The sequence below is a fragment of the Pelobates fuscus genome, chromosome 9, assembly GCF_036172605.1.
Source record: "Pelobates fuscus isolate aPelFus1 chromosome 9, aPelFus1.pri, whole genome shotgun sequence".
Classification (NCBI taxonomy): Eukaryota; Metazoa; Chordata; class Amphibia; order Anura; family Pelobatidae; genus Pelobates; species Pelobates fuscus.
In genome coordinates this window covers 65342692-65356883 of record NC_086325.1, presented here as the reverse complement: position 1 = coordinate 65356883, position 14192 = coordinate 65342692, and the positions used below count along the sequence as shown (strand labels likewise).

The window sequence follows — 14192 nt, the reverse complement described above, 5'->3', positions numbered from 1 at the left end:
GGTGAATGAACGTGCTCGCCAGTCCAAGGCTCTCACGTCTGATACCCTTTTGCAGGATAGAAGGCAAAACAGCATCAGTAGTTTTGCTGACAGTTGCTTAAGGGAGAGATCTACGTTAGTGGGCCAGCCATCTAAGAGCTTGAACACACCGGTGACGTCCCAGAAGGACCCGTATCTGGATGTGGGGGGCCGTGAGAAACGAACTCCCTTAAGCAAACGACAAACCAGAGGGTTCTGACCCAGTGGTAGGCCGTCCACCTGGTCGTGCCCGGCTGAGATGGCCGAGCGGAAAACATTGACCGTGCGGAAGGCTTTGCCTGATTCGAACAGGTGCGTAAGGAAATCTAGTACCGATTTCACAGGGGCTGATACCGGATCCAATGATCGTCCCAAGCACCAATTGGCCCACTGTCTCCATGCTGCAGCATAGGCTTGTCGTGTACCAGGTGCCCATGCGTTTGCCAGGAGCCGCACAGTCGTGTTCGAAACCTCCGTGATCTCCCAGGGTCCCCGGAAAGGAGCCACGCCATGAGGCGGAGAAGGCCTTGTTCCACCAGGGGGTGGTTTTCCCCATCTGGGTTGGTCAATAGTGATGGGTGTTCCGGCAGTAGCCGTGGGTAGTCTATTGCCATCTCCAGCAGATGTGGGAACCAAGGTTGAGATCTCCAGCACGGGGTTATCAGTACCAATGAGCTCTTGAAGCGCCGGAGGTGCGCCAGGCAACGAGCTATCAGATTGAACGGAGGGAAGGCGTAGGCCCTGCCCTCGGACCAATCTTGGAGGAAAGCGTCTGTCGCTACTGCCTCCGGGTCTGGTCTCCAGCTGCAGAACTTCGGTAGTTGCGTGTTGAGTCTGGATGCAAACAGATCCATGCTCAAAGGTCCCCACAGGGACGAGATTCTGCGGAATAATTTCGGAAGCAGTTTCCAATCTCCCGAGTCCCTCAGGTAGCGGGAGTTCCAGTCCGCGGTGTAGTTGTCTAGGCCCGGGATGTGTTCCGCGGTAACGGACACGCTGTTTTGTAAGCAGTAGTTCCAGAAGTCTCTGGCCAAAAACGCTAGGATGCGAGACCTGGTTCCCCCTAGATGGTTTATGTACCTTACGGCTGAGACATTGTCCAGCTTGAGGAGGATCGAGCATGAGATGCCTCTGGGAGACAGACTGCGAATGGCGAACGAGGCCGCCAGCAGTTCCAGAGAGTTTATGTGTAAGAAGGACTCCTCCGTGGACCACCTGCCTCCTGTGGATATATTGCCGCAGCGCGCGCCCCAGCCATGTAAGCTGGCGTCCGATTCGATCACCAGGTCTGGAGTGGACCCGAAGATCGCTCGGCCGTTCCAAGCTTCCATGTGGGTTAGCCACCAGTTCAGTTCCTCCCTCGACTCTGCGTCCAGGGAAATGTGAGATTCGTACGAGTGGCCACTTCTCAGGCAGGCCGCTTTCAGCCGCTGTAAGGCTCTGTAGTGTAGCGGACCTGGGAAGATTGCCTGGATAGAGGCCGCTAACAGGCCGATTACCCGCGCCAATTGGCGTAGGGATATGTCCGGCCTTTGCATCAGTTTCTTTATTTCCCTCTTGATGTTGGACATCTTCTCTGTTGGGAGGCAGAGAACCTGTAGTACAGAGTCGATACGGAATCCGAGGAATTCCATTTGTTGAGAGGGAATCAGAACCGACTTCTTCCAATTTACAAGGAAGCCTAGGTTCTGTATGAGGTGTAGGGCCCAGCCTAAGTGTTCTAGTAAGAGGGATCGAGTCCCGGAGAGTATTAGGATATCGTCCAGGTAGATGATAAGGCGGACTCCGTGTAATCGGAGGAAGGCCACCACTGGTTTTAGGACCTTCGTGAAACACCACGGGGCGGAGGATAGGCCGAAAGGTAGGCATGTGAAACGCCACTTCTTGCCTTCCCAGCAGAACTGGAGTAGGTTCCTGTGAACCGAGGCTATTGGGATCGTTAGGTAAGCATCTTGTAAATCTAGTTTGACCATCCAATCTCCGGGTAGGAGTAGGTCTCTGAGGCAGTGAATGCCCTCCATCTTGAAGTGCCTGTATTGTATGAAGGCATTCAGGGGCCGCAGGTTGATAACCGGGCGCACCCCGCCTCCCTTTTTGGGCACTAGAAAAAGGTTGCTTACGAAACCCGGTGTGTCTAGAGGGACCTCTTCTATGGCCTTCTTGGCCTGTAATTCCCTGATCTCCGTAGAGATGAGATCTAAGTGTGCAGATGGCATGTGAATCGCCCTTGGGGGAGAGGGTTGAATGGGGGGAGCGGTTAGTTCTAGTTGGTAGCCCCTTATTGCCTGTAACACCCAACTGTCTGACGTGACACGTGACCATGCCCGGGCGAACTGGGTCAGTCTGCCCCCTACCGGTATACGGGAAGAAAGGGGAAACATGGTACTCACCATAAGGGCGTTTTGCCGTGGGTGCTCCTCGACTGCCTCGGGTATGCCAAGCCCGTCCTCGCGAGGGGAAAAATGGGGTGAAGGACCGTTCCTGGGTCGGTCTCTGATGGTTGAAGGAGCCTCTGTCGGGTCTAGAGAAACCCCGGGGGTTGCGGCCGGGTAGACGGCTCCTACCTCTACCGGCCCCGCCAAAAACCTTTGGGCTAAAGACCCTCTTAATGGAGGATTGGGCCTTGTCCAAGGCCGTGAATGTCTTCACGTAAGACCCTAGGTCCTTTACAAAGGATTCTCCGAATAGAAGGCCGTTTGCGGAGGCACCGGGCTCATTAGAGGCCATGTTTGCGAGCTTGGGCTCAATCTTAAGCAGGATGGCCTTCCTGCGCTCGGTTGACATGGCCGTATTGGCGTTGCCAATCATGCAGATCAGGCGCTGGAGCCAGCCGAACGCCACCTCAAAGTCTACTGGAGCCCCAGTCGACTGAGCCGATTCCAGCAGCTCGTATAATTTGGTGACCGGGCCCAGGGTGTCAAGGAACTTATCCTGGCAGTTCCGCATGGAGTAGTCCAGGCCTTTTTTGGGTTTCCAACCCGACTTGCCCAGAAACTGCACAATCTGGGGGTCTACCTCAGGAGTCTTGGCTACCGCATCGGGTATGATCGGGCGTGGGCATTCTGCCCTCAGTTTGTTCCGGCCCTCCTGTGAGAGGGATTTCCGCACCCTAAGGGCCAGGTATCGGGCTATATGGGTCGCGGGTTCCCATTCCGCGGAGCGAGGGTGCCTGAGGTCGTCTGGGTCAAAGACCAGGGCATCTTTCTGGTCAGAGGTTAGCTCTGCATCATGGGCCCCCGAAGGGGTTTTGGTCTTGTTTTGTCTGGAAGGGAATTGTGACCCTGGCAGGTCATCGTCCCCTGAAACCTCGTCCCCGTAGGGATCCGAGAATTGGTCGTCTGACTCCTCGTCCCCGTCCTCGTCCGAATCGGACAATAAATCATGGGCACGTGCCCGTTTCCATACCCTGGCCGCCGTAGCCCGGCCAGTAGCTCTACTGCGCGGTTGTTGCGCGCCATCATCGACAGCCTGAGGCGTGTCATTCAGACCAGGCTGTACCTGGGTGTGGGGAGGGTCAGCGGTATGTTTGCGCTTGGCAGGTGCCTTGCGCCCTGGGCTGATCTCCTCAGGGGAGTTGGGAGAGGGCCCTGTGCCCGACTGGGTGGGAAGGGCCTGTCTAAGGGCCTGCGAAATAGATAGGGAGATACTGGATGACATAGCTCCCATGGCCGAGGAGATAGCCTTGTTAATAGAGGTGGACATAGTAGTGTCCAAGAGGGATTGGAATTCCTCTGAACCTATAAGGTTGGAGTCGGCCTGGGAATCAGATGCTGTGGTACCCTTAAGTGGGACAGGGTGGGGATTCAAATCACCACAGGCAGACTGCATGGTAACAGGCTAGCAGTTAGTGTAGGCTAAAGGACAGAGGTGCTGGATTGCTTAACCCACGCACAAGGACAGAGCAGGAGAGAAAAATACCCGGTAAGAGCAGGGTCAAGCAGCCTCCTCGGAGTAAAAACACGCCGAGTAATGAGGCTTAGAATGGCCGCCGCGAGTGTCCGCGCATGCGCAGAACGCGCCCGCGGCGGAACCGAGAAGGTGTGAAAGACCGCCAAGGATAAAGGTAGGCGGGATATAACGATTGCCGAAACGGCAAGGGAAAGAAGAAAACAGTATAAGGAATGAATAAAACTTAGAAACCAAACCTTGCAGATAAAACTGCAGGCAGAGTAGGTATAGGTGACAGTACAATGATATAGTCAATAAATGTACTTAGCTGGTCTGAGGGAGCAGCGAAGAAAGAGGAAGAGGAAGAGAGTGCTACACCTTATATACTGAAAGGGGGAGGTTCCCTATGTAGCACTGTGGATCATGTTGAATATGTATATATGTTAATGATATATTTTCTCTTTTCACTCATTTCTCTCTTCGCTGCTGAGGGAAAATAAAAGAAAGAGAAGCATAATAGGAGCCTCCGTGTCTTTAATAAAATTATAATGCATTTGTCACTACTTTTAGGAGGACTTTTGAACCTCCAGGAAGAAAGGCCAGTGCAGCTAGACTACTATTACGTCTTAGACAGCATAGCCTAACCCTTGTGGATTATGCGTTAGAGTTCAGATCCTTGGCGGCAGAGGTCAAGTGGAATGAACAAGCCTATATGGACGTATTTCTGAACGGATTATCAGATGAGATCTTAGACGAGGTTGCCACAAGAGATCTTCCTGAAAATTTGGAAGAATTAATTTCAGTTATTTCTCGAATAGATGAACGCATGAGACAGAGGCAGAACACTCGAGATAGAAGTCATAGACCTTCCTTAAGACTAGCCCCCGCATTTCAGAATTCTGAATCTACTACTCTAGCCCTCCCAGAACCTATGCAAATTGGTAACACTCGTCTCTCAGAAAGTGAAAGACAATACAGGAGAAGGGAGGGTCTGTGTATGTATTGTGGAGTAGGAGGTCACCTACGCCTAAATTGCCCTAACCGTCCGGGAAACGCTCGCACCTAAGTTTCTCAAGAGGACAGGCCTTGGGTGTTTCTATTTTGTCCTCTACATATGATTACAAGGATCATAGGCTTCTGTTACCTGTTTCTTTAACTTGGGAAAAGGGAGTACTTAATGCTATGGCATTAATAGATTCTGGAGCAGCTGAAAGCTTTATTGACCAAGCCTTTGTCAAGAACCACTCTATCCCATCTCAGCTAAGGGATACACCCTTGGCCGTTGAGGCCATAGATGGTAGACCATTATCAGATCCTGTTATTTCTCGTGAGACTATACCAGTTAAGTTGACCATTGGTATTTTACACGAGGAGGATATATCTCTCATGCTTATCTCATCTCCTTCAGTTCCAATAGTCTTGGGGTACCCCTGGCTTAAGAAGCATAACCCTATTATTGATTGGGAACAAGGTGAGATAGTCTCCTGGGGTCAGGGTTGCCAGAAAGGTTGTTTACGGAAAATCTCACCGGTTTGCGTAGTTGACACACCTAGTAACTCTAACCAGCCCACAGATTTACGGATACCATCTCAGTACCTGGATTTAAAGGCAGTCTTTGATAAAAAGAGGGCTGATACTTTACCCCCACACAGGTCCTTTGACTGTAAGATTAGACTCCTGCCTGGTACTATGCCTCCGAGGGGTACTGTATATCCTCTATCCACTAAGGAGAACTTAGTCTTAGAGGAATACATACAGGAGAACTTAGACAAGGGATTTATTAGGAGATCCTCTTCTCCAGCCGGGGCCGGTTTCTTTTTTGTAGATTAGAAAGACGGCACTCTACGGCCTTGCATTGATTATCGGGGCTTGAATAAGATAACTATCAGAAATGCTTATCCTATTCCCTTGATTACTGAGCTATTTGATCGCCTGAAAGGCTCCAAGATTTTTACCAAGTTAGATCTGAGGGGAGCTTATAACTTGGTGAGAATTCAGCAGGGTGATGAATGGAAAACGGCTTTCAATACCCGGTGTGGCCACTATGAGTATACGGTAATGCCCTTCGGGCTTTACAATGCTCCTGCTGTATTCCAGGACCTAATTAATGAGGTTCTTAGGGAATTTCAACATGAATGTGTTATAGTTTATTTGGATGATATACTAATACACTCTAGAGAGCCTGAGACTCACCACAAACAAGTCAGAAGGGTATTGCATAAGCTTCTACAACACGGTTTGTACTGCAAATTGGAGAAGTGTAGCTTTGACCAATCTCAGATAAACTTTCTTGGTTACGTTATTTCTGGAGACGGGTTTAGGATGGACCCGGTTAAACTCCAATCAATCTTAGATTGGCCATTACCCAAGGGACTCAAGGCCATTCAGAGGTTTATCGGATTCTCCAATTATTATAGGCGCTTCATTAAGGGGTACTCGTCTATTATTGCTCCTATTACCAACATGACTAGACAGGGTGCTGATACCAAGACCTGGTCTCCTGAGGCGCTTGTTGCTTTCAGTACTCTCAAGGAACAGTTTGCCTCAGCACCGATATTAGTTCATCCTGACACCTCTTTGCCTTTTTTACTCGAGGTAGACGCCTCAGAGACAGGTGTAGGCGCTATCTTGTCCCAAAGGCTAGGTTTGAATAAACCGCTGCACCCATGTGTTTTTTTTTCCAAGAAATTGTCTGAGCCTGAAAGCAGATATGATATTGGTGACAGGGAACTATTAGCGGTCATTATGGCTTTAAAGGAGTGGAGACATTTGTTGGAAGGGACTTTACACCCGGTTACTATTTTGACGGATCACAAGAATTTGTCATATATAGGGGAAGCCAAACGCTTGTCCGCCAGGCAGGCTCGTTGGTCTTTGTTCCTTACTCATTTCAACTACGTGCTCACTTATAGACCTGGTTCTAAGAACTCTAAGGCTGATGCATTGTCCCGCCAACATGAACCTTCTACTATGTCTGATATGGTTTTTTTCTTCTATAGTTCCCAAGTGTAATATTGTTGCCAACACAAGCATCAAGATTCACTCTCCGTTGCTTGCTGAGATCAAAAAATTACAGCATCTGGCTCCCAGACTTGTTCCTGGGGATCGGTACTTCGTTCCTCTTAAACTCCAACTGGAACTAATGCAGTGTTTTCATAACAGTAAATTTGCCGGACACCCTGGCATATGCAAGTCGTGTTCTCTGATTTCTAAAGATTTCTGGTGGCCTTCGTTACGTAAGGATGTAAAGGACTTCGTCGGGGCATGTGATGTCTGTATGAGGACTAAACAACCTCATACGCTTCCATGTGGGCTTTTGCACCCCCTAGAAATTCCCGAGAAACCATGGTCTTGTTTGGCTATGGACTTCATTGTCGATTTGCCTTTTTCTAAGAAACATACTGTTATCCTCACAGTGATTGACAGGTTTACTAAAATGGCTCATTTTGTACCCCTGCCTAAATTGCCCTCTTCTTCCGAATTGGCTGACATTTTTGCGAGGGAGATTTTTCGTTTACATGGTATTCCTTCTGAAATTGTTTCTGATAGAGGGTCCCAATTTGTTTCCCGGTTTTGGAGGTCCTTCTGTTCTCAATTTGGCATCAAATTGAATTTTTCCTCTGCCTATCATCCCCAGTCCAACGGATCTGCCAAACGCACCAACCAAAAGGTTGAACAGTTTTTGCGTTGTTTTGTTTCTGAACACCAGGACGATTGGGTCGGTCTGATTCCTTGGGCGGAGTTTGCGCACAACAACCTTGTTTGCGATTCTACTCGTTCTAGCCCCTTTTTCATGAATTATGGCTTCCATCCTTCCGTTCTTCCGTCGGTTTCCCCGTCCCAAGGGATACCGTCGGTTGATGTTCATGTTGCCAATCTGAGGAAGTTGTCGGATCAGACTCGACGAATTCTTCTTCATAATTCCACGGTGTCCAAACGACACACTGACAAACGTAGTCGGGTGGCTCCGGTGTCTTCCCCGGGTGATAGGGTATGGCTGAGTACCAGAAACATCCGCTTGAAGGTTCCTTCCATGAAATTTGCTCCTCGTTACATAGGTCCTTACAGGGTTCTGTCTCGTATAAACCCGGTTGCGTATCGTCTGGCTCTTCCGCCTGCCCTGCGCATCCCGAACTCCTTTCATGTTTCCTTATTGAAACCTTTGGTTTGTAACAGATTTTCCTCCGCTGTGTCCTCCCCTCGTTCTGTCCAGGTTGAGGGTCAGGAGGAGTATGAGGTCAAATCCATTCTCGATTCTCGAGTTTCTCGGGGGAGGGTGCAATATCTTGTTGACTGGAAAGGTTATGGTCCTGAGGAAAGGTCTTGGGTGGTCCAGGAAGATGTGCATGCTCCTAGTCTCCTCAGGGCTTTTCATGCTCGTTTTCCGTCTCGCCCCGGTTCCTTCCGCCCCGTGGGCATTTCTGAGAGGGGGGGGTAATGTCAGGGTACCTGAAGTCTCTACCTCGGAGGAGGTTAGACTTTCAAACGGCTGTCCTCTCAGGGGGGCTGATTCACCCAATCCTCACAGCTCTCATAGCCGTTCACACGCTGGCCGCGATAGCCCCGCTTCCTTTTATGACGCGGCGCTCAGGAGCCGACGTCATGACGGCAATCACATCCCGACCTGTCAATCTAGTTCTGAACAACGAATCAGGGCTCGGCAAGGGCGGAGTCATCAATTAAAGAACCAAGGTATAAAAGAGGGATGTGTGTTATGGTTCATTGCCCTGTCGTGGTTCTAGCTTGTCTGGTCACTCAGTGCTCTTATTACTATTGTCTCTTTGGTTCTGACTCGGCTTGTACTTTCGTTCCTGCTTATCTCTCGTGTCCTTTGACCTCGGCTCGTCTCTCGCTTACCTGTTCTCTCGTTCCCTCGACCTCGGCTTGTCTCTGACCATTCTTTGCTTTCTCCTTACGTTAGTCCGGCCATTCTAAGGTCCGGTATACGTACCTATCTCCTGTTTGTATTCTGCGTGTTGGATCCCTGTCCCGATCCTGACAGGAAGGATATGTTTCATGTACATGAAAAGTAATGTGCTTGGATAGTTTACAATGAAGGCTTAGTTTTTTTTTTTTATAAAACAATTGCAGGAGAGGAAGCAAGGTAAGTTACCAAGGTGCGTAGAAGGAAGTTACTAACAGTTTAATTGATATGCTTTCCTAAAGAAGTGAGTTTTTAATGAATTTTTAAAGGAATGCAGACTGGGTGAGAGTCTAACGGAACAGGGAAGGGAGTTCCATAGGAACGGTGTAGCAATAGAGAAGTGTTGAAGGTGGGCGTCAGAAGTCAGAGTATGAACAGAGAATAGACTTGGACAGGACATACTTGTGTATTGGAGGGATAGGTAGGAGCAGTGTTATGTAGAGATACGTAAGCAAGTACCAAAAATTTTAATTCAGCCTGTGATGAAATGACTCTACTTATTCGGTACTTTGACTTTTTTTGTTCGGTAGTTGAAACTACCAAACACTGACCACCCCCCTGGCTCATTAACTTCAAAGAGAACAGTGAATTAAGTGCTCTCCCTGTGTGGCCCCCGTTTGTATAATCAAAGCCACGTGCAGGAGAAAATGACGGGCATCTTGTTCACACGAAAGGAGGCAGCGGGACTTGGTCGTCGAGTGTCTGGAACTAAATTCGGACACTCGACTTCCCGAACAACGGTCAAACCTTGCGAACGCCTGCTTCCTTTCCCCGACCAGCCAGGAGAGCGCCATTTGGTAGTTTTGCTCCCACAAAGACTTTCCGAAATAGACCGAGCGCACAACCTAAACTCATGGAACTATTTCTGGGCAGGAGCCTCGTGTGCGGTCGGTCAAATTAAGACATCCATAAAATTCCTAAACCCCTGAACTGATCTGGGTGATTTTTAGATATGTTGGTCACCCAGATCAGGGCTATCAGGGGATGTAACATTTATGGGGATTTTATGTGTTTTGGGGTACTTTTGAAGTTTTATGGAAAATGTGTTTTTTCTGCCTGGAGATAATTGAGTTATTACAGTATCTGACTCAATTATCTCCCAGGCAGAGAGGAGGGATTGTATGATATGTAGGGGAGTGTCATACTTTGTAACCTTGCTGTTATTGGTTTGTAACTTTGTGTTGGAGTCCCCCACAAGGTCCATGTGGGAGTGCCACTTGCATGGGGACTTGCATAAAAGCCAAGTGTGGCACTTAAAATGGATTCCTGTTGTACCCTTCATTTAGTCTAGGCTGATATTTGAGTAACTATCTACTTGCTGGGGAGTAAACTGCTTGGATGCTGCATTCGTCTGGGAACCATTCAAATCTACACCCGAACTGCTAGCTATAATAATTTAGGCTTCAGCAGTCCAGGAGGAAATAGGCGAACGGGTATCTACAATACCAGCATTCGTAACACAGCTTTATATCTTTATATATCTGGTAAGCCAGCTTAGGGACTGACAGAGGGGGGAAGCATGGGAGGTGCAGGCAGACAGGAAGATGACAAGGCAATCTTGGAACGCGTAAGACCAGTGAGAACTGAGACTATTGAGAAGTGGATTGCAGTAGTCAAGGTGAGAGAGGATAGCAGCATTAACCAGCATATTAGCCGCATCCGGCGTGAAATAGGAGTGCATGCGCGCTATGTTTTTGAGACGGAAGTGGCAGGATTTTGCGACTGACTGGACATGGGGGGTGAAGGAAAGGTTGGAGTCAAAGAGAACAGCTAGGTAGAAAATTTGTAAGGTATAGCTGATGGTAGTGTCATTGACTTGGAAGAAAACAGACACGAGAAGGAGGAAAGACAAGAGGTTCTGTTTTGGAGAGGTTACGTTCTAGCCATCCAGTTAGAAATAGTAGAGGCAGTCAGAGACACAAGTCTAGAGTGACAGCGAGAGATGAGGAGAGGAAAGATAGATTTGTGTGTCATCTAACCTACAGTACGATATTTGTGGAAACAACTACGTAACTAACGTGATAACTGTATTGTCTGCACCCATGTACTATCATATTTTATTATTTATTATCTTTCTATGTATACCTCTAAGCCTATACAACGTGGATAATGATAATGAAAACATTTCAACAAAAAGAAAATAAAAAGATTTGTGTGTCATCTGCATAGAAGTGATATTGGAAGCCAAAGGAGCTGATGAATTTACCAAGGCAGTATAGATCGAGAATAGTAGAGGACCAATGACAGAATTTTGGGGAAAACACACATAGAGGGATTGCAGAGAAGAGGAAGAGCCAGTAAAACACTGAAAGAGCACAGGGAGGTCGAAAATGAACCTGGATAAAGCAGTATTTCGTAGACAGAGATTACAAAGGATGAGAAGAAATCGATGATCAACAGTGTCGAAAGCAGCAGAAAGGTTAAGGCGAATTAGGAGAGAGTAGTAACCACTGGATTTAGTAGCAATTAAATCTTTGGATACTTTGTTCATGGCAGTTTTGACAGAATGAGGGTGTGGAATCCAGACTAAAGCGGGTCAAGCAGAGAGTTGGATACAAGGAAGTTGGTTATAAAGTAAGTAAATAGATCATTTTAAAAAACAGGGCTCAGAAAGGAAAGCAGCACCTATTAAACCAGTGCATAGATTAAGCAGGGTTATCTTAACCATAGGAAATTGAAATCTGAATGGCAATCTTCAGGCTAAAATAGCAAGGCTGTGACTATAGTTGAGTTGGAAAATTTCAGCCAAAATTTTGCCTTTCATGTCACAATTTGCTACGTAGGAATTCAGTAAACAACCCTGACAGTGTTATGACGTGCACATTTCTAAAGTGGCCACACCGAAAGGTTTTAAATGTTTCCTGTTTTAACCCCTTAAGGACGCAGGACGGTTCAGGACCGTCATCGGCATTTTTCCATTGCCGACTGACGACGGTCCTGAACCGTCCTAAATTTAAGATGTACTTACCCGATCGCCGTCGTTCCCCCGGCGGCGATCGGCGGTGCTCCCGTTGTGGGGAGACTGCCTGCAGCCCAGACAGTCTCCCCATGGCGGATTAGGACCCCTGTGGCCATGTGATCGCCCAACAGGGCGACCACATGGTCACAATAGGTGTCCTAGTGTCTGCCTGCAGGGGGACTGTCTGTGCTGACAGGCAGAATCCCTGCCAGTGTAAAATCATAAAAAAAAAAAATTAAAGTTAAAGTGAATAAAAAAAAATAATTATTATATATGTGTATATATATATAATATATAGACATATATTATACCTATATAATATATGTCTATATATCATATATATAATGTCATGCTAAGTGTATTTTTATATTAATATGTACATATATTAATATAAAAATACACTTATAATTAAATTACACACGTATATATATAATATATATAATAACTATATATATTGTATATATATATTATTATAAAATACAAATAATAAGTAATTTAAATTAAATTAAACATGTAAAAATAATAAAAATTAAAAAAAAATATATAGCTATACAAAATTTTATTCTAACTGTATTTTGATATTAATATATATATATTTATATCAAAATACACTTAGAATGAAATTGTATATATATCTATGTATAGATAAATAAATAAAAAGAATACGAACTATTCACATGTCCATATACAAAATTACATAAATAATTATATAAATATACACGTAGACTTCAAATATATAAATATGCATATATATTTAAATTCTACGTGCGTATTTATGTAATATTTTTACATAATTAAGTTATTTTATTGATTGCAATTTAAGGGACCTGCCTGCCAACCCAGGTCGAAAGTCCAGAGAATTTAATTTGCTATCACTGTATTTTACCCTGTAACGTTCTACGACACCCTAAAACCTGTACATGGGGGGTACTGTTTTACTCTGGAGACTTTTCTGAACACAAATATTAGTGATTCAAAACAGTAAAACATATCACAGCGATGATATTGTCAGTGAAAGTGACTTTTTTTTTGCATTTTTCACACACAAACAGCACTTTTACTGATGATATAATTGTTGTGATACATTTTCCAGTTTTGAAACACTAATATTTGTGTTCAGCAAAGTCTCCTGAGTATATCCATACCCCCCATGTACAGGTTTTATAGCGTTTTTGAACGTTACAGGGTCAAATATATGGGTCAAATATTTTTACATTGAAAATGGCCAGGTTGGTTACGTTGCCTTTGAGAGCGTATGGTAGCCCAGGAATGAGAATTACCCCCATGATGGCATACCATTTGCAAAAGAAGACAACCCAAGGTATTGCAAATGGAGTATGTCCAGTCTTTTTTAGTAGCCGCTTAGTCACAAACACTGGCCAAAATTAGCGTTCAATTTAGTTTTTAACTTTTTTCACACACAAACAAATATGAACGCTAACTTTGGCCAGTGTTTGCGACTAAGTGGCTACTAAAAAAGTCTGGACATACCCCATATTGAATACCCTGGGTTGTCTACTTTTAAAAAAAACACTGGGTATTTTTAAACTCAGGACAAAATTTTGAATCTATTTTTTCATTCGCTTTTGTAGATGAGTAAAAGATTTTTCACATAAAAGTCAAAAAACATGTATTTTTTTAAATTTTTCATCATATTTTTTCATTTTTTTTAAATTAAATTACATGAGATTATATAAATAATGGTATGTAAAGAAAGCCCCTTTTGTCCTGAAAAAAAACAATATATAATTTGTATGGGAACAGTAAATGAGAGAGCGGAAAATTACAGCTAAACACAAACACCACAAAAGTGTAAAAAGATGCCTGGTCGCAAAAGTACAACATCGCAAAAACAGTCCGGTCCTTAAGGGGTTAAAAAAGGCATGAACAAGCATTACAATATGTGTGCAAACATTTCATTTAAAAAAAATAAAATATATATATATATATATATATATATATATACGCTGGAGAACACAACGGCTACTTCACATCACAAAAGACTACTCTGCTCACACTGTCAGGGATCTGACAGAAGCGGTGGCCATATTTGAAACCCTCGGCCTCCCACGAGATGTGCTCACCCGGCCTGGACGGAGTAATGCTGCTACAACACACACCTGGGACCTTTTAAGAGTCACCCCGTTCATCCCTCAGAGGGCCCGCTTAGATACATACGCTGCAGCCACAACCTGAGGCGGTACATGACTGTCCGAGCTCCGAAGAGACGATACCCATACTTCTCACAACTGGGGGTTCACTTGAACCTTATATTTTGAGTTAATTATTAGTCTGTTTTATGTTTTTTGTTTCCTTTAACCCCTTAAGGACCAAACTTCTGGAATAAAAGGGGATCATGACGTGTCACACATGTCATGTGTCCTTAAGGGGTTAAGAGTTAAT

General features: G+C 45.6%; 1 protein-coding gene across 1 annotated transcript; it reads right to left on the bottom strand.

The window, feature by feature from the left end:
• Nucleotides 1-356: 356 nt before the first annotated feature.
• LOC134573649 (uncharacterized) lies at nucleotides 357-2964 on the bottom strand. Its single transcript, XM_063433435.1, has 3 exons — nucleotides 2589-2964; nucleotides 1518-2368; nucleotides 357-1202 (listed from the first exon to the last, which is right to left on the bottom strand). Exons 1-3 carry the CDS (start codon nucleotides 2962-2964, stop codon nucleotides 357-359), a joined length of 2073 nt encoding a protein of 690 aa, XP_063289505.1.
• Nucleotides 2965-14192: the final 11228 nt, after the last annotated feature.